This window comes from Astatotilapia calliptera, chromosome 16 (assembly GCF_900246225.1).
Source record: "Astatotilapia calliptera chromosome 16, fAstCal1.2, whole genome shotgun sequence".
NCBI lineage: Eukaryota > Metazoa > Chordata > Actinopteri > Cichliformes > Cichlidae > Astatotilapia > Astatotilapia calliptera.
Window position 1 is genome coordinate 6516056 of NC_039317.1, and position 21817 is coordinate 6537872.

The window sequence follows — 21817 nt, forward strand, 5'->3', positions numbered from 1 at the left end:
CAGGTCCTCAAACTGGCCGACGGTGATAGCGCTGGAATCGGCCGTCATCCAGGCGCAGCTCCTGGAGCAAGTGGTGAAACTCACCAAACTGCTCACACCTCTGGAGGACCTGATGGACCCAGGTACGGCGAGGATGTCCTTTACGCCGCTGCTCTGCTCTCCACAGTAAATAGAGAAGGGAGACTCTCTCTTCAAGCGCTAGCTCGACACCTGCCATCTTGCAAAGATACCTGTCTGGCAAAACTTCCTCCCACATCCCTCCCACATTTCCGGTTCACGCGCGTTAAAATATGATATTTTGGGGCGCGATGGATTTTTCTTGGACACGCGTAGAGGTGCGAATGTGCACGCGTCAAGTTAGGGGCGTTTGGGGCTTTTTTCTCGCGCCCATCGCGTTCGGCGTGAACGTCCTCCTCTCTCCCCCTTAATGCTCTCTGGTCGCTATGGTAACGTAAATATTTCTTTTCAAAATAAGACACAACTATAACACGGGAAAAGACCCAGGCAAACCGAGTTAACGATAAAAACCCTGAAAAACGTAAATTTCACACCCGAGCATCAACTCTCGCGGCCCGGTACCAAACGACTCGCGGACCGGTACCGGTCCGTGGCCCGGGGGACCGCTGGTTTAAATGCAGGCAGTGAGTGGATATATCTTCCACCGTCCTGCCGGTAGATGGGGGCAGTCAAAGTCCCACACTGTGCTGAAGACTTCGGTAAAGTTTTGGACCACCCCGGATAGCCCGGGAGAGGTTTCCTATTGGTCTGCCAATGAGAGAGGTGTCAAATGTCCCATGGAGCAGTAAACTTCTCATGATCAAAAGTGGAGCTTTCGAATGGCCTTTTAATTAATGAATGGGGTGGATTGCCGCAGTGCAGAAAACGTGTGATTTATTATGCAGAAAGGGGATTATACAGAAGTTTCCTTCAGCTCTGACAACTTTTTCGAACTCGCTGGGGTTTTTCCCCCTTTATTCTTGCTCCAGAAATCACCCAAACTGAACAATGTCGCAGTCTGAGCAGAAAGAAACGTCGGAGCAGGGAGCACAGAGCTCTGGACGCGAGCAGAGCGACGTGTTGGTGAATCCCAGAGCGGTGTGTAAGGTGTGTAAGCGCCTGTACCGGGACCCTAAAATCCTGCCGTGTCTGCACACGTTCTGCTCTGACTGCATCGCTCAGCTGGAGCCGTTTTCGGTGTCTTCACGTATACAACGGGATGTTCCGGAGGGCGGTAAGCGGGACAAACCACTGGAGGCAGACCGACCCGCCGTCACTATCACGGTGCTCTGCCCTGACTGTGACTCAGAGGTAGACCTCCCTCCGTCCGGGCACGTCGGGCTGAGTACCGACCACTTAGCGCTGGACGAAGTATTCGTGGAGACCCTGGAAACGGACGGCCCGCTGGGATGCGACCTGTGCGGAGAAGGAGGTGCTGGGAGCCGCTGCGAGGTGTGCTCCGTCAACCTGTGCGAGTTCTGCTGCCAAGCGCATAGGTACAGTTAGCTCCGAGGCTAGTTTTTAATTCTGTTTTGCTATTATGCCTTAGCTCAGTTTTCTTTATCCCTTCGTACATCCCACATGCTGTTTTTTGTTTATTTGTTTTTTGCTGTCTAATGTATTAAATTAGGTTTTTACCGTGTTTAAAATTTTTAATCTATTACTTCTACTGCTTGATAAAATGTTTGGTTTTCGTTTGAGTCTGTTCCACAGACTGTAAATGGAAGATGGCTATTGCAAAAACGTCATCCATTCCTTTTTGAGATTTCCAAGTGTCAGGCTGTGCATCTTAGGCTACTGTGGCCCTGAGAGGTCAAAAAGCACACTCTGCTGTTTGGTGACAAAAAATTGCAAATTATGCAGCATGTTTTATTCATTAAGACCTGGATCCTTTCTCAATTCTCAAGTACGCGACTTGCCAAGAACACGATCATGGACACACGATTTGTACAACTGGAACACCAGCGTACTTGATGATGTCTCAGGTCAGGAGTTTTTGCTGCCGTCCCCTCTTAATTTAACTGTGATTAATATGTTATGAAGCTTAACTTAAATCTCAGCCAAACCGATCTACCCAGGAACAAATAAAACACTGAAATAAACCAAACATTAACAATTAGAAATGATCTAAGTGACTTATATATCATGTTTAACCTCAGTAGCGAAATCACTTTTAATAAAAATTGTGTACATGTATGCCTTAATAAAAACAAACAGGTGAGATGTTAGAAGGCTTTTATTTTTATTTTAGTGGACACTCAAAAATTACAATAGACAGCTGCTGGGGTTTGGAAGAGAACTGAACAAATATTTAAAATATAATCTGATCATTCTGAAGCAGCCTTCAGAATCTCCACGTATTAACATGCTGTTCTTCCCGGTGAAAATGTTTCCTCCTGAATTGAAATATATCTCTGTAAACGATGTGCCAGGAGTCCACTGTTCTCACCAGCTCTTGTGATCCTCAACCTCCCGGTCTGCTATGGAGCTGGTTGGTAACAGACGTCTCCGAAATCGGATCACGTTTGGAAATATTTGATAGCTTGATAAATTGAGCAGATCTTTGAAGTTTACACAGCTTCATTCTCGCTTGAAAATAACTTAAAAGTTTATTTTGTGACCCAGAAAGAGTAATATTTAAAAGTTTTTAGCTGCGCTCCTCTGCCATTGCTGCATTTGGGTTTTGGACTAAATGCATTCTGGGATATTTAGCTGTACCCAGTACACACAAGTCACCACCGATGCATGCTCGATAAAACAGGCAGAGCGAGAACACATCCGGAAATTTTTTGCGTTTTTGGCTTGATGCGTACTTTGAATTGGAACAGTACTTGGTCTCCGACTGATGACGTATCACGAGTTAACAAGAACGCAAGTACGCATATCGAGACAGGCCCCTGGAGTTACTGGCTGAGACCATAAACTTTGTATATATTAGGAACTGATGGTGGTTTTCTCAGATACTTTTATTCAACTGGATATTTTGTTTATTTGTTTGTTTGTCTTTTGTGTTTGTCCTAACAGTGGCAAAACACTAATGGTTAGGCGTGACTTATTAAAGGCTGTTTTGTGCTACTCTCTGCACCGCAGTCAGTTACAGTGGAAATTTGAGGGGTTTTTTAAAATATATATTCTGCTTTGAAGAGACTGAGGTTTAAATTGTATTTTACTCTGTTCTTCTTCATCACTAACTGATCTTGTTTACCTATGTCTTCAAGATGGATTCTGAGCCGTTCTGTGCACTAACACACTAACACTGTCTGCACAGACAGTAGCAGACATCCTGGGAAATCCAGATCTGTGTTCTGACTTAAAGATGTGCTTATATGTCTGTGTGTCCTCAGACGGCAGAAGCGAACAGCATCTCACTCCATTCAGGCTTTGGAGGAGCTGAAGGCTTGTGGTCGTCTGGTCCGGCCTGTCCTCTGCACCCTGCACCCGGGACAGGAGCTGCGGCTTTTCTGTCAGCCCTGCGACCTGCCCATCTGCCTGGAGTGTGCCGCCACGCTGCACCGCGACCACCGCTGCTGCCCCACACGTGATGTTATCGATCGCCATGGGGACCGTATCAGAGAGCTGGTTAACGTGCACCTTCGACCCCGACTCGAGCGACTGGAGGAGTCACTGCAGAAGGTGAAGACTGCCATTTTATTGGGAAGATATACAGACTTTTGAGCCAGTGTCCCAATACCTTCTGTCGTTGCCAGCGCTTCATGTTTACAACAAGTGGCATGAAATTTGGGTAGCTCACAGTTAAACAAAGGGCACCGCCGCTGTCACCTCAGAGGAGAAAAAAAGCCACATACTCGTTCTGAAAACCTGTTCTAGCACAGTTTGTTAAGCTTATTATTTTAAATACCCAGTATCTGCTTTTAGAACTATAATATACATTTCCACTGGCACAGGTGGAAGCATCTCAGGAGACTTTGCAGGCACGAGTTGAGGCCACAGCCAGTGAGGTGAGGGCATTCGCACGAGGTTACGCCAGCGCAGTGGAAGCCCACTGTCTGTCTCTGCTGCGGCGTCTGGAGGAACTCCGAGTCCAACGGAGGTATGAAAACATGCATACTGACCAGCTTAAACTTAGCGGGGATTTGACGATTCTCTAGATCCTGGGTTTCCCACATTACATTAGATCAGTGGTTCCCGAACTTTTTTTGCTAGGCCCCCCTTTGTTTTACAAAAATGCCCCCCCGCACGCACAAACACAAACACATCCTCCAACCACACACACCCATATTTTGCTCCATTGCGGTTTATTTCACACCTCAAACATTTAGTAAACAATTAAGCAAATACAAGTAAACTGCAATAAATTACAGGTAGTAATAAAATAAACCACTAACTCTTTTACGCTGCGTCCGCACCTACACGGGTATTTTTGAAAACGCAGCTGTTTCGTCCACACGTAAACGGTGTTTACAACTGAAAACTGAGATTTTTAAAACTCCTTTTTTGCGTTTCCGTGTGGACGAGGAATACAGAGTTCGTCACGCAGCGTCAAAGGTATGCGCCTTTTTTCACGTCACGCTGTGCGCCACGTTATTGTTTACATGAGAGGAATTGCAGAAACAAAATACTGTTAATCTGACTATCTGCAGGTTTTACACGCTTACATACACACACAGTTACTGTCCCTCCGTTTACAAAGGCAGAGGCGTCACGGTGTGATTATTTTACATGTAGTTGTTTTTTCCTGTGTAATAATATTCAACATTGCTATCAATACATTTTTCAAAAAATGCCTCTCTGTGCAAAATGGGTTTAGAACCATAAACGGCTGTGGGATCCTGTTTGTCCGTGATTTGAACCGGGGGAATAAATCGTGGCAGGATCAGCCTGATATTATTTGTATCCCACTATAACTTTACCGTATACAGAGCTAACATCTCCAAAATGTCAGGAGTAGTTAGTCATTACGACAAGTATTTGTGAACTAAAAATTAAGAATGTGGGATCCTGTTTGTCTGTGATTTGAAGAGCCCAGCGCTGCTCCCTACAAAGGAAAGACCAATTCTGCAGGGAGACCTACCTCGGCACTTGTGCAGGTGAAACCAAAGGGCAGACATGCTTCACCATATTTTCTAGTCTTTGGCTTAGAATGAAGTTGGTTTGGAAACATATTCAGCGATGCTTCCTCTCCTGCTTTGCGTTTGTGTGGGCGCCCGTGATAGCAGTGTCCAAGCGTCCCCCCCCAGGGGGCGGGCCCCACACTTTGGGAAGGTCCGCATTAGATTATGAATAAAACATGAAATTTTGGTGTTTTTCCAGTGGCATTCGCTACCTCATAGTTTTTAGAAAACACAGTTCTCATCAGAATACTGTGCTTTAACCACCGTAGCGCCACATGGCTAGCTGAGAAAGCAAAATGCATAGATGGCTAATTAGCATATCATTACCTTTCCCAAAGCTATTTCTCAAGAGGAGACAGGAGCTTATTGCCACAGCAGGACACAATGCTGTTCATGAATCAATTTCCTCGCACTGCCTAAAGATGAATGAACCACCCCAGGACTGAATAGTTTACCGAGTAGTTACTGATTATGATATAGAGTCGCCAAAGTTGTGGTTAAGATTAACAGGTTATTACAGTTTTGTTTTGTTCTTAGTATTACAACCTCATCAGTGTTTAGATTATAAAGTCAGACCCAGAAAATAAAACCCAGGAAATCTTCTGCTAAGTGTTCGTGGATCCATTTCGACACATTTTTGTGCCAGTATATATAAAAAGTCAATAAGCTGAGCGGCTGCAGTTTCACTGGCAGTGTGTTTGATATCGATGCTGTTGTCTTATTGTCTAATGTCCAAATGCTCTTTTTAGCTGATTCCAAGTGGATGTTGTCTTCACTGGACTTAAAAGTGTTTCTCATTTTGTGAAGCTGTTGACGTACTGTAACCCCAGCGCGTTTGAAATCTCCTGAAACAGAGCTAATTCTGTGTGTTTTGAACTGATCATAACCTTTTAATCACACAAAAATGAACCAGAATTAAACAAGCATAAGCAATCCATTTATTTCTTGAATATTGTAATACAGTAATTATTCACTGCCATGCCACAGAAACCACAGAGAGTCTACCAAGATTACTGTGAGGAAATGCTTTCAACTTTTGCTTGTCTAACTTCTCTGTTTACCAGGAACCACCTCCACTTACAGGGGGTGCAGCTTCAGCAGGCTCTGCTGGACATCCGAGGCAGTGTGGAGTTCGCAGAGCGGCTCCTGAGTTGTGGGTCTGACGCTGAGATCCTCAGTGCCAAAGGAGTGACCTTGAGAAGACTCACCAGCCTGGCAGAGAGGGGTTATGACCCCCACCCAGCAACCGTTGCCCCTGACGATGGCAGCAGTATATCCTTCATGCCCAGGGAACCCGCAGGGGAGGTGGAGGGCTACCCTGTGGTCGGGGTAATCAACTCTAAGACGGTGGATGTCAGCAGGTGCACCATTGAAGGAGAAGGTAAAAGACAGTTTCAACCATGTGTACAGAAGGTTAGGAATCCATACTTGCTTCAATAACACTCTTAAATAAATCACAGCAAACTATTTTCAGGGTCATGTGTACATATTGTATTTTTTATTTTTTTTTTAGTGTTTTTACCGGCAATAAAACCAATTGTTAGTCTGTGCTATGGACAAGTTTGACACCTTTTCTCCTCCACAAATTTAAGCCGATATCACTTTAGCCCCTCCTATTTTTATAAATTCTGCACTGAGCTTTGAGGTCTCCGATATCACTGAAATGCAGCCAGATGTTGCTTATTTTACATTTGCACTCATTTCTTCACTTTTTTCGACACCCTGTGTACCTGGCCTGTACCACTACCACTTGCTGTGTTCAGAACATCTGCCCCGCTTCGTTATTTCACATAATGGTATGATCCTTGTCTGCCTGCATATTATTGGCCGCATTGTGTCCCCATCAAAATAAAGTCTGACCCCTGCCTGCATAGATTCTTAGTAGGGCTGAATATTCGGCTCCCACATACTGACGGGCCATTAATATACATATATACATATGAATTTATCTTGCAGGCCGGATATAATTGTATCATGGGCCAGATGTTTGACACCCCTGCCTTAAACCATATCAGCAACTTTCAAGACTCAAAGATGCAGCATACACAGAAGTGCCAGAAAAGTGCAGTTCCTCAAATTGCCACTTGAGGCTGGCTCCAAAAATCACTCACTTTCCATAGACCTCCATGTTAAATTCCCCATCTTTAGAGCAGAAGTAAACATGTTGACAGCGTGCCATAAAAACTTGTTTTGGTCTCTGTGGCAAATTTTTGTTCTTCATGACAACCACGCAGGTGAATTTTTATGCAAGTCACCCATTTTAATTGTGTTAAAGGTAAAATTTGTGCCTTACTGGACTGTTTTGAGTTATAGTTGGGTGACATTTCGTGTCATTCCGAATTCAGTTTTTTTTTTTAAAAAGACAGTAAATATGATTAAAGCATGTTTTAGGTGGACAGATCCCACATAATGTCTCAGTAAATTACAAACACCATGCTAACCAGACTACCTCCTGGGCTGCCCTCTTACCCAAATACATTCATGCCAAGTTTAAAGAAACAGACAAAATGTCAAACTGAAGGTTTTAAAACGTTAATCTACAAACAAGTCATCATAGTGACTGTGTCCGTCTTTTATATACAGTCTTTGCCTAAAATGACTCATTGCATCATCATTATGACCATTGTTTTATTATTGTAAGTCTGTTATGTACAGGTCTTGGGTCATCTTCCATTTAGATTTTCCTAGGAAAATTGGAAATGGGTACAGTGATTTATTGAAACACATACAAATACCCCCTGAAAATACAGTATGTAAGGCAAAAATAGAGTTTGTACAATTCTCACAAGCTTGAAATTCAGTAACGCTGAGGTTCAGGCTGTGGGGAGCCCCATCCATGACTGATAGTGATGCATTATATGTTTTTCTATGCAGGTATGCATACTGCATTTGCACTGTTTGTGTCATTGCTACACAATGACACCATTCCCAATCAGACGCTTTCCCAGTTGTACTGCATTGGGGATCAGAAATGTGATGATACTTTTCTGTGTTCATAATTCCATTCATTTCCACAAGTTTCCAAAAGCCACTGGCTGAACTGCAGTCATAAACCTGTAAGCACATCCTGTTTTAGCTTTCCCCCGACCTCCTCTGTACATAGCGACGACCATTTGAACCAATAATCTCTCGTTTAGATTCATCGCTTCATCAGATCTGATTTTCAGTCCAGTTCTTACATTAGCCTTTTTCCCCGTTTCCTTCCTTAAAAATGGCTTCTTGACAGCCACTCTTCCACTGAGTCCACATCAGGACTTTTGCACAGTATTGTAAGTTTAGCTTTGAGTTTGCTAAAAGCTAACTCGACTCTTTTACCAATGACTTTTTCTTTGTTCTAACATGAAAACAGCTTTAGGCATTTCTGTTTTTATATTCAAGGAACCAGATGACCTGAACTGAGAGTCACATGAACTGAGTAATATTTTAAAAGAGTGTGTAACAGTGACAAAAGCAAATTCATTTAAACTCAGAACTCTTGTTTTTCTAGCCACATCAGTTTAGAGACCGAAGGTTGGTGTGAGGCAGAGACGACAGTACAGACTCATGCAGCACATAAAGACTGTTGTTTTGTCTCTGGGGACTTTGGCTTAAAGGCAGAAATTCCTTCTGGAGTGAAGGAATGTTTAGGTGACTGAAGAGGCCTGCAGGCAGTGCACAAACATAACAGGGACACATGCAGTGTTGGAGGAACGGGGATCAGCAAGAGTACAGGGCAGCTTTTGAGCGACAGAATATTTACGACTTTCCTTTTGTGTTAAAATGTTTTATAATAGAGGAGAAGCATGCACACGGGGAAGGTTTGCTTGCTTTTCCTTTTGTTTAAATGATTGCTTCTACTGCTGTCCTTAGTAAGTTAACAGTTAATCAGAAAACTAATGTGAGGAGACAGAAATATGCCCAAAGGTTCTCCTTGTGACAGTCTGTGTGATCTAAATCACCTCATTTGTTATTGTAGAAATAATCATTTGCGCATCAGTTGATTATGCAAACTGCAGCCCTTATTCATTGCTCAGAAAAGCACCCAGGTACTGCCACAGTTCCCATCCTTCCACCACACATATGCAGACGCAGCAAGCAGGAGATTTGTAGCAGCGTTTCTCTCTCTGTCCCAGAGCTCGGATTAAAGCAGTGTTTACTTGTGATAAATGGGAAACCAAAGCAAATTTGGACTTCTTTGTTGAGTCTCGTTGGTATCCAAGAGCCGCTGCCAATGTTTGCCAAAGAGTCAGTCTGCCATGTGATGTCAGGCAGTCTGTTTGTGTGGGGGCTTGCTTGGGTCTGTATTAAAGTCGTGTGTACTGCATTAGATGTAGAGCCGTACACAGCTCTCTGGTCCCTGCAGCAACCTCTTCATTTATCCAGCTTTACTTTGGGCTGACTTCGGTTGCTAAAGCTTCTACGTTTTTTTTCCTCCAGATTGAGGATCAATGCATCAGATAAACCAGCTTTTTCCAGCTTTAAGTTGTTTATTCTTCCCAAATTGACTGCAATCAGTTTAACACAGTGTGACACTCTCAATTTAGGGGTTCAGATTTCAGTCTTGAGTATAGGAAAGTGGACATCCCAGAGGCTTACCAACGATTATCCCCTCTTTGTGCGAAAAGAAGATTTGAAGTGTTGAAATGGACTGCAAGACTGAGCAGCACAGGTGAATTGTGGGTGAGAAGAGCTGTGTCTTTAGTGGTGACAGCTGCTAGTACTCAGCTTAGCAAGAAGACGAACAGAGATTCACAGATAATGCAACCGTATGTTCAATCAATTTACTGTCAAGACGCACCTAACTTACCCCTCTGTCCGCTCAACGCCAATGCCACTTTATATGTGCTGAAGAGAGTGCTGAAAGGTTGGATGAAACAACCCTCTCAGCACTCCCTATTTATTTTTATTTGTATTAAATCTTTTAATATTGGTGTACATCAGAAATAATTATATGTTGATAATGATAAAAATCTGTAATAGACCAGTATCAGCTCATATTAGCTAAGCTATATGTAACTTAGGCTCCACTGAAATGCAGTGTTTAGGTTAAAAGTACTATATAAATACAGGCCATTTTACCATTTAAAATGGGAAGATGTTATTTAAAAAAATAACTGCAAAAATCTAACGTAAAGACATTTAAATATATTGCATGCAGATAAAAACTCTGGCGCCCAAGAAGAGGTTTTCACCTTTCACCAAGGAATCAGTAAGCTAAGTGTACTCTTACTGTTTCCATAGGAATAAAGAAGGTCCATACTAACCAGGGGCTGCTAATCTAATCCACTAATCATCAGGAAGAAAAGCAGCAGTTTGGGCAATTTACTAGTCCGAAGTGCTGGGTATTTCTGGGAAGGGTTATAAATGTATTTCCAAAGAGTTCAAAGTCAATCATTTTGCAGTGAGAAACATTATTGACAAGTGGAAAACATTCAAGACAGTTCCAGGTTTTTCCAGGATGTTCGTGCATTGCTTGGAGAAATTGAAAAATAACCTGAGTGCTACATCTCAGTCCTCAGCTAACGTGTCAAAATTCATAAAAGTACAATTAGAAAAAGACTAAACAAATATGATTTTATTGGAAGGTTTGCAAAGTTTCATCAGAAAAGACCACAAGACTTCTGGAACTGCACAATGGTGGAGGGGTGTTGATCTGCGCTTCCTTGACCTTGCAGTCAGTCAGAAGCTAATGAATCATGCAGTGTTCTTACTTTTTGCATAGAGTCTTATGAAAACTGTATATTCCCTGTATATGCAGACCAGTCATGCTCCCATTGTGTATTCACCCCCAAAGGCCCAGTTTGAGCCAGGAAAAACCCTGACACTGTGTATTCATGAATTCTCTTTGTCATTTTCGTTAGTTAAAGCAATTTAAAAGGTGTCCATTGAAGTCTTTAAATAATTGGGTTTTCCTGACCAGCATAATAACACAAATATTTAAAATGTCTTGATAATAAATATACTTTTGGTCGTCAGCTTCAGCCCCACTGCTGCACACGCTGGGCGTACAGGCCCAAGTGCCAGAGGGGGCACGTAAACATGCATGTGATCATCATGATCCAAATGATGAATAATTCCATCTTGAGATTAGGCATAATTGCAAAAGTCATCTGTACACAATACAATGTATACAAACATGAAAAGTAACCATGACATCACTCTCACACAACTCTGTCATGTTAGTCAGATTCACCCTGGGTCCACCTCGAGCAGCTTTCTGCGAGTGAAATTAGAAGAATATAAATGTTGTGTCTGAGCATCAAGTTCAGAGAGCACACGTGTCTTCTTGGTGTGGCTCATATATAGCAGAAATTTAAAATCAGGACCTTTCAACTTCAGCAGGAGTCCCGTAACGCAATAGTGCTGCACCGTTATTAACGACAGTTCGGCCCCTTAACCAGTACTCCCATTCATCATCAGTGAAGGAGCCGCTGGAGTTAGTTCCATTAGCATCCAAACAGCTCTCCCTGCAGCTGCTGGAAAACACTGAATAATAACAAATGAAAACACAGCGTGGGATCATTTGTTATCAAACTGCTAATGGACTCTGACGAGCAGGCGCAAAGCGGCATTAATCATTGGAGTGAACACAGGTGATGCGCGCTGTAACACGACAGAAACAGCTGATGAATATCTTGAACGAGACAGCGGAACAAGTTAATGAAATGCTAAATAATGACGCAGAGGTGTTTGAGAAATTCGACAATGCTGAAGTCCAGCTGCACCTGAAGTCCCCTCCACATGCAGTTCGTTCATCTGGACACTGACCTGCGTAAGTGCTGAGCGGAGGGCTGTATTGAAATTGTGATCGTGCATCTGTGTGACTGAAACCTGTAGAGGCACAAGACAAATGTCCAGGTGTCTCAGTGTCGTAGTGTGTCTGAATGATAAAGTGCCTCATTTATTCTTTGTAGGGTTTTTTTGTCCTTCTTTGTACTGTTACCAACTTTTCTCTACCTTGAAACATCTTTTCTGGGTGTTTGTGTGTCTGTGTGCTCTTGCCATTTGTGAAATCTCTGCATATGAAGAGGTTGTGTCCATGTATTTAACCTTTACACATCATAAATAAACCGATAAACAAGATGCCTCCAAACTCCCAGGTTAAAATGCTCCAACGTACCAGCATGAAAAAGCATGTTTACAGAGTGATAGGTTGTGTAAACCATCATATAAATTGTATGGTTGGTGATTTTCTTTATAGTTCATTCATTTGGACACCGGGATAGTTTGGGCCATTGACAGGTGTGCTGACACAGGCGCTGTAGCTCAAATGTTGCCTCCTAGGCTTCATGCTACAGTCACACTAGGGAAAACAGTAGTTGGAGACTGAAGCGCAGCTAAATTTATTGCTTTGCACTTCAAAGCAACCATTTCAAAGGCAGCTCACCATCAGCTGCTGTCTTCAAAGCAGCAGTGGTGCATCAAGACGGCAATAAAATGGCAAGAAGACAGAGTCAGAGTCTACTCTCTGTCAGGTTTTGATTGAATGGGGTCTATTTGTCAACTACATGCAATCTATCTGGGATCAAATGGCAATCAACTGTAATAAATCACAAATCTTTTGCCACCTGTTGCAAAACTGTTCCTGTGAACATGAAGAGAAGTTTCCTTTAAACAAAATTCACATTAACTTACATTTAGTCCACTCAGAAGCTCGTAGATTTGAAGTGTGAAATTTAAAATTTCCTTGATAAATAGTGACGTAATTGCTTCAGGACAGCACTTCAGTGGCAAAATTCTAAATGTGACTATGGTGCTCGGTGTCCTTGCTTTTATATAGGACTAGAACCAGATTAGAACCAGTTGAGTCCACTAGTGCAAAGAGATGCAGACAAGTTGTGCTCATCATCAGCCCAGACTGACTGTTTGATCACAGAGTGGTGTCAGTCAGTCTGCCATTCTAGATTCAACGGCAGTTACTGCAGAGCATCGTTACCTCCCACCAGGTAACCAGCTTCTGATCACAAGTCATCTGCTTTATCTGCTTTATCAATTTGTAGTTGGTCACTGAATAAAAATAAAACAATTAAATGACATCACCATTATTAACCACCTTTCCTAGAAGGGCTGTTCTGTATAACGATATATATCGGATGACGATATGAAAACGTCTATCGTTTCATTTTACACTATCATTTGTTTCGTGGTGTCGCAAAATAAACTGTTCATGGCAAAAAAAAAAATCATCATTTTGATGGTCACTGTGTAGAATTTCTTAAGTTCTATCTTCCTCTTATATTTAATATAACCACAATACAGACAGACAAGCAACTCTTTTTATGCGTTGCCATTAGCAACAACGACGGTAAAACCATTGTTTGACTCTGCCGTCCACTTGTTTATTTTCTACATAAACCTTTCACAATAAAACTGAAGATCCTGTTGAGATTTTTCAAAATAAACTGAATCACATGAAATAGTTTGTAAGAGTGTTTACGGACAAGAAGCTAAAAAGAGCTGTCAGGTGTAATAAATAGAAAGAAAATTGCAGCCATTTCAACTTTAGTAACACGACGCCCAGCTGAAAACACTTCACGCGAGTCGAGTTACCCAAGATTCATATAATTTACAGAAAATGTAAAATTTTTGTGATATATATCATTGTCAGGACGATAAATGTCTTATATCGGGATATGAGATTTTGGTCATATCGCACAGCCCTGTTTCCTAGTCACAACCAGACTGCCATTCTGTTTTTATTCTAGTGTGGCTGAGCCAGCAGTGAGCCCCTAAACCTGACCTCTGCACTGTGCTTGTGGTGATTCTTAGTAGAAATCTATAAAAATATGACCGCTGTGACGTACAGCCTTAGCTGATAACTTCGAGCACCATTCTTTCCTCTAAATACGATAACTTTTAGGTCTAAAAATATAGAAATATATATACACATAATTTCCAGCGGTAACAACAGTGAACAGGCTTCAGAATGCTGAGTCCAAAACCAGTGTGTTATGTTACAGTGGTAATCTTTTATATAAAGTTTGTGGAAGATCCCTACATCAACTTATGACTGCGTACTTTTGTCCTGGTGCTCTTTTCACTAATGGGCTACATCTCTGAGCTGTAATTAAGGTAAATGATAATGACACAGGCAACTTTGTGGCAGTTTGGGACGGCCATGTTTTTTCAGCAACCTCAGGACTCAGCCTTCTGTTGACCCGTGGTACACTTTTAGTCAAGCGGTAGTTTTTTGTTACTCAGCGCAGTCTTCGGGATTCAAATTAAAGATGGCGCCGGTGAGGTCGGCTGCCGTCACGACTGCTCCGACCACTTTTTCTTTGTCTTTGTTTTTTAAGTTAGTTTTCAGCGTTTCTAAATCGGCAAAATCATCACCATTGGGTACATTAGGTATGACAGTGACACTCTTGTTTCTATTGGTATACAATGTACTCACAATTCGAAGTTTTTAACTCCGGATCCGAGCTGGCCGAGTGAGATCTCGAGGGAGAACAAAGGGAAGCGGCGGCGGCCTAGAGGGAAGCGAGCCGGCGTCAGGAACAGGCTGAGAGCTCGTGCACACCTCTGCCTAGCATCCTGCTCGCCAACGTCCAGTCACTGGAGAACAAGCTTGACGACCTCAGGGCCAGGATAAAGTTCCAGAGAGACATTCGGGACTGCAATCTCCTCTGCTTCACCGAGACATGGCTGAACCCAGCGGTGCCGGACCACGCCATCCAGCCGGCCGAGTTCTTCTCGGTTCACCGCATGGACAGGACACGGGACTCGGGGAAGTCAAGGGGAGGCGGCGTGTGTTTAATGGTGAACAACAACTGGTGCAACAGTGCGAACGTTGTTCCTCTCACACGCTCCTGCACACCAAATCTGGAACTACTGTCCATCATGTGTCGTCCTTTTTATCTACCTCGGGAATTTACATCGGTCATTGTAAGTGCCGTTTATATTCCACCACAAGCGGACACGGTCACCGCCTTATGCGAGCTGCATGAGGCACTCACACAGCACCAGACACAACACCGGGACGCTGCGCTTATTGTGACGGGGGACTTTAATAGCGCCAACCTCAAACGCGCAGCGCCGAACTTTTATCAACACATCACCTGCCCCACCAGGGGTGAAAGGACACTGGACCACTGCTACACTACGGTCAAGGACGGCTACAAGGCACAATCCCGCCCCCCGTTTGGCAAATCTGATCACGCCGCCATCTTCCTCATGCCAAAATACAAACAAAGGCTGAAACAGGAAGTTCCGGTTCAGAGGAAGGTCGCGCGCTGGACGGATCAATCGGTGGCCGCGTTACAGGACGCACTCGATGACGCAGACTGGGGCATGTTCAGAAACAGCTCCGACGATGACGTCAACGTGTTTACGGAAGCGGTTGTGGGATTCATCGGGAAACTAGCGGATGATACCGTGGAGACAAAGACTATCACAACGTTTCCCAACCAGAAGCCGTGGGTGGATAAAACCATCCGCGACGCTCTGAGATCCCGCACCGCTGCCTACAACACGGGACTCACGACGGGGGACATGGACCCATACAAAGCCGCGTCATATAACGTGCGGAGGGCGGTGAAAGAGGCGAAGCAGCGCTACGGGAGGAAACTAGAGTCACAACTCCAACAGAGTGACTCTAGGAGCCTGTGGCGGGGACTAAGGACAATAACGGACTATAAAGCACCAACAACCGGTATGATGAACGCGGCCGTGACTCTGGCAGACGAGCTGAACACTTTCTATGCTCGCTTCGAGGCTGCAGCTAAGGTCTCCAACAATGCTAGTGTTAGCGGCGCTAACGGCTGCAGACAGGAAGATACTGCCAGCACCGGAAACGTGCTCGTCATCTCCGAGCATGAAGTAAGGAGAGCCTTCAAGAGAGTGAACACCAGGAAAGCAGCAGGACCAGACGGCATCCCAGGTCGTATCCTAAGAGACTGCGCATACCAGCTAGCTCCTGTGTTCACTGAGATATTCAACATCTCTTTATCTCAGTCGGTGATCCCCACATGCTTCAAAGAGTCCATCATTGTTCCTGTCCCGAAGAAACCCCACCCTGCTTCTCTCAATGACTATCGCCCTGTAGCCCTCACCTCAGTAGTGATGAAGTGCTTTGAACGCCTGGTCAGAGACTTCATCATTTCTTCACTACCAGACACACTGGACCCACTACAGTTCACTTACCGTCCAAATCGTTCCACAGACGATGCCATCTCTCATCTCCTCCACACATCACTCACTCACTTGGACACTAGAAGGGGGAATTATGTTAAAATGCTCTTCATAGACTACAGCTCTGCATTTAACACCATAATTCCCTCCACACTCACCACCAAGCTGGAGCATCTGGGACTCAGCTCATCTATGTGTCAGTGGATCTCCAACTTCCTAACTGGCAGACCACAGGCAGTAAGGATGGGCGGACATGTCTCAGCCTCCACCACTCTCAGCACTGGAGCCCCCCAGGGGTGTGTTCTGAGCCCCCTGCTGTACTCTTTGTACACATATGACTGTGTGGCCACTACCAGCTCCACCACCATCATCAAGTTTGCTGACGACACCGTCGTGGTGGGCCTGATCTCTGATAACAACGAGACGGCCTACCTGAAGGAGATTAGGAATCTGGAGAACTGGTGCCAGAGGAACAACCTCCTTCTAAACGTCAGTAAGACAAAGGAGCTGATAGTGGACTTCAGCACTAAGCAGGAGAGGAACTACCAGACCCCCGTCATCAACGAGTGCCCAGTGGAGAGAGTGGACAGCTTCAAATACCTCGGAGTTCACATCACGCAGGACCTGTCATGGTCCTGTCACATCAACACCGTGGTGAAAAAGGCCCGACAGCGTCTCTACCACCTCAGACGCTTGAGAGACTTCCAACTGCCCTCCAAGGTGCTCAGGAACTTTTACTCGTGCACCATAGAGAGCATCCTGGCGGGAAACATCTTAACCTGGTTCGGGAACAGCACCATGCAGGACAGACGAGCTCTACAGAGGGTTGTGCGGTCAGCTGAGCGCACCATCCGCTCCGAGCTCCCTGACCTGCACTCAATCTACAGCAGGCGGTGCTGGACCAAGGCCAGGAAGATCGTGAAGGACCTCAGCCATCCCAACAACAGACTGTTCTCTCTGTTGAGGTCAGGAAAGCGATTCCGCTCCCTGAAGACCAACACAGAGAGACTGAGGAGGAGCTTCTTCCCGCAGGCAATACGGTCTCTCAATCACACCACCACACAGTACTGACCCACACATACAGTTCTTACACACACACTGGACTTTCTGGACTTTGGTTTTGCACAACACTGGTCACTATATTCTTCATTTCCGGTTAATACTTGTACAGCTGCTGTTATTGTGTATATATTTATTTATATTTAGATTTCTTCATACATTCTTATATAGTTCTATATTGTGTATTTTGTTGTACAGTTATTTTATTTTCAACTTTAAATTATATATTTATCTTTATCTTATTCTTCCCAGTTAAATTTACCCTTCATTCTAATTTGTGTTGTACAGTTATTTCATTTTTAACCTTAATTTATATTTTATTCCTTCCTAGTTAAATTTACCCTTTTTAATTTTTCATATTTATTTCCTATCTTATTCATAGCCTTTTCCTTTTTTGTTCTCTTTAGGTCACGAGCAGTTGTCCAAGCATTTCACTACATATCGTACTGTGTATGACTGTGTATGTGACAAATAAAATTTGAATTTGAATTTGATTTGAATTTGATTCTAACCTTTAACCCTGTGTTGGTCACAGGCCTGCAGGAAGGCACGGAGGGCCAGCTGGGCCACTTCACCCTGGTGTGCCGAGACTCAGCTGGAGAACAGTTGGCGCGAGGTGGAGAGCACGTCCTCGTGAGCGTCGTTCACACAGAGAAGAAAAACTGGTGAGTGGGGGGACAGCGTGTGGCGTGCCTGGTCAGCATTTTAACTCTGAGCATTTCTGACTCAGCAAATCATACAGAAGACACATTTAGTTAAAAAATTGACCTGCTTAGAACAGGTCATCAGAGTACTCTAAGCCTGAGTGCTGTGCTATTTTTGTTACTTGGGTTGAAAGAGGCACACTCTTATTGACCTCCGTAACATCACATGAATCATTTTTATTCACATTCACGATCAAACAGTGTGTAACTTTGAAAACAAGGGCAGCAATATCAGGAAGGCTAGTAGCTGTTTAGTATCTGCCAGCACAGCCGTCTGATCCATGAATGTCTTTGAGTTATTACCTAAAGTCAGCACGTGTGTGATCACTGGTGTTTTGGATGTCTGAAATAAGTTAACCTTCAGACTGAGAGGCTGATATACATCAGAGTATGACTCAAAGCTCGGACAGGTCATCCATGCTCTCAGAATGAGCAGATTCAGAATCCAGCACTGATGTTTTGAGAGCAGTTTACATCTATGTGCTATCAGTTGCGGTTTTAAAGTGATATTTTATATTATTAATAAAATGTTTTTTATTTTCCATCAGTAAAGTGGAGACGACTGTGACTGACAACAGTGACGGGTCCTACAGTGTGTCATACACACCACAGCAGCCAGGAGCGTACTCTGTGTGGGTTTGTGTCAAAGCCCAACATGTCAAGGTATTTTAAACTAAAGTGTCGAGACTGTAAGTTTTAATTTGGTTTGTTTCTCTTACGCCCCGTCTAAGGGGCCAGGATACAAAATGAGATGGGGACAACAAACTTACCCAAGACTCAAGCAGCCACAGTTTTTTCACAGTTTCATAATTAAGGCCATCTTCAGTTGATACATGGGTACACACTTTCACTTCCTGGGGTTTGCCTACAAGTTTACACTATAACAAAAGAGGCTAAAACTGCTTTAGCCAACACAGTGCGGTTGCTGTACACTTGAAAACATCATGAATTAACTTCAGTTTCATGAAATGGTGTGATCAGTTTTAGATATTTAGAGATCTCCAACTCAGACGCTCTCATACAGAGATGCAGGCCATCACCTCCTTTATATAAAGGGATTACCCAAAGATGTTCACTAGATATACCTGACACAGGTTCCACACAGACACCAGCAGCAAGGATGCCAGCAACCTCCACGACCTTCTGGTTCGGCCTCGTGGGCAACCCTTATTCTGCTGTGGCCTCCTCAGGCTGCCTTGCAGCTTCCTTCTGTGAAGGTCGGACGTCTTTGTCCACCAACTCTGCACACAGAGAGGCCTTCAGCTCTGCTTTACAAGCACTACAGAGCATTTGAATGTCACAAAAAATAGCCACTGTAAGTAAATCTGCCCCCAAAATATCTATGGAAAGAATTACCCCACACACTAAAGAAAACAAAAAACACACACACAAAATAACCGCCAAGCAAGAAAAACCGAGGACAAGCCCCCGTCTCATCTAGGAAACCATCTAGGAAAGCCACTCCATTCGCAGCCAGGCACCTGCAGAGTCTAATTAGTTTCCTCTTCTTTATATAATATTTACATGTTGAAACAAAAATATAATCGCTGTCGAAACAGTTTGAAAACAGTAGCTGCGTTTCACAGCTGAATTATTGAAATAATAAGCTGACTGCTAGACGGAGCCGTGGCCTTGCTAGCAGTGCACAGCTCGTCACTTCAGGGCTCTACATCCTCCTGACAAATCAAGTTATTATGCACAACGTTGTCCTTATTAAGCAAGAAGAATCCCTGTAACGGCTCTTGTGCCAACCGACACTGGTTGACTGCCTCTGTGCTGTCTGTCTCTGCAGGGCTCTCCATTTGTTCTGAATGTGAAGAGGAAGTTCAGGCGTCACAGAGGGACGTTTCACTGCTGCTCCTTCTGCTCCAGCGGAGGAGCCAAAGAGGCTCGCTGTGGCTGCCCGGGAACCATGCCAGGTACGCAGCAGATAACTTTCATATGTCCTGTCTGAAGGAGCAGGTGTACAGTGAACAAACTTCGGGGTACACTGTGCTGTTGACTAGAACACACAGATGAAGAACAAAATTAAGTTAAGATTTTCACAGAATCTCGGCACCATCATCTGTGCACTTTGTGTTTTTAAGCTAAACCAGCTTTCCTTACACTCTCTGTGTTCTATTATATTTCAGGTTATTTGATTCATAAAAGAAGCAGGTGTTTGAAATATAGTTCCTTAGCATCACACATGTCTTTTGTGTGTAATTTGAGTTAAATAGAGACAGTTGCTGTTACTGAAATGTTTCCCGTCACTATGGAAATCATTGTTTCTCTCTGCATTTACTTACACTCTGAAATATGTTCAAAGCCACTGTGGTAAATGTAGGTAAACGTAGACCTATTACAGACTGATAAACTGGAAAAACAAATTTTCATATGAGCTGGCGATAATTAAAGTACAGATGTAATCATTCTATCCACACCTGCTATAATTCAGCTCCAAAATCTCTGTCTAAAGGAGCCTGTAAGCAACGAATGAGGAAAAAGCTTAAATCAGTCTTTTGTATTTTGTCTCTCATCATTTCATCTGCCATCGAATGTCCGTCTGACTGCAGGAGGATTTAAAGGCTGCGGTCATGGTCATAAAGGACATCCCGGGAAGCCTCACTGGTCTTGCTGTGGCAGCACCACGGAGCAGTCGGAGTGTTTGCCCCAGAGCGTGCTGGCTGCCGTTTCCCCTCGCAGCCACCTGCGAACTGTGGAGCTCTGAGGCGACGCAGAGCCGAGACCTGTCAGGACGATGCGGTTTCATAAAAAGATGGCAGAAATGGAAAGCTTAGAGCTGCGGGGAAGTAACCTTGAGGTTGTCGGCGTAAACCTTGGACCAACTTGAAAAGGTCAGACAAGGGAAGTGAAAGTAACCTAGTGAGGCAGGACATCAGAGTCACTGCATGTCGGGCTTAATGTGATACAGTATCCAGCCAGCTGCTAGAGACTAACAAGGGACACAGACAGTCCTCTGTGTAGTCCACATTGTAAAAGTGCCTTTATGTGTCGGCTTATCATGCTCACGCTGGAGGAGAAAGGAGAAAGAAGAAGCATCGATCACAGCAGGACAGAAATGTGCTTAAAGCCTTGCTGAAAGGAAGCGGAGCAACAGCTGACAGTTTACAAGTTTTTAACCTTTTAATCAGCTCGGAAGTTCTGAGGTGCTGAAATAAATTTTTGATTCATGATTTTAATGGTCAGTAAAAAAAACAGCCAGAATCAACAGATTGTGGAATATTTTATGTCTTTTTATATCAAACAGTCAGAGGAAGTAATCCTAAATATACTTTCGTAAATATAGCCATGGTACACCACCACTCCCTACATGGCACCTTGCCTGTGTAGACAGCAAAAAATGACTGTAATGCTATTTTTCCCCCAAAAAAAATTTGATGGATTTTTCTTTATAGTTCCTTTGTTCTTTCAGTTCTGAAATAATGTAACTATTATTGTAACTGTTATGAGGTATAAGGTAGTGGAACAACAGTCTATGTGTCAAGAAATGATTTTATGCATCTCCTTACAGTGCTGTTACAAATATGGACACATGTTAAATAATGAGATCAATGTTTTAACAGCTGATCATGTGCACCAAAGCTCAAGCTTCAGGGTTTTTTATTACTCTTGTTTCTGCATTATGTCAGTGACAGCAGATACCCCTATGGATGTGGCTCTGGCTGCGAGCACAGCAGCCCCGCCCACCTGCTGTTCAAACCTGCTGTTTACAAGGGGTAGCCAATCAGAAGAAAAGCTAGCTTGAAGGGCGAGGGAAAGGAGCTAAAACAGCTCATTTCAGACAGGGATTAATTTTGAATAACGGGAATATTTGTCATATAAATATTGACTAATTACTTGAGTTCCAAGTAGTTGTGTATTATAACAATACCT

The 21817-nt window shown here is 43.7% G+C and overlaps 1 protein-coding gene across 1 annotated transcript; it reads left to right on the plus strand.

Annotated features, from left to right (window-relative positions):
- The first annotated feature begins 667 nt into the window (after positions 1–667).
- trim45 (tripartite motif containing 45) lies at positions 668–21331 on the plus strand. Its single transcript, XM_026145412.1, has 8 exons — positions 668–1493; positions 3342–3630; positions 3903–4048; positions 6134–6450; positions 17773–17902; positions 18490–18604; positions 19734–19860; positions 20497–21331. Exons 1-8 carry the CDS (start codon positions 1006–1008, stop codon positions 20649–20651), a joined length of 1767 nt encoding a protein of 588 aa, XP_026001197.1. The 5' UTR covers positions 668–1005; the 3' UTR covers positions 20652–21331.
- Positions 21332–21817: the final 486 nt, after the last annotated feature.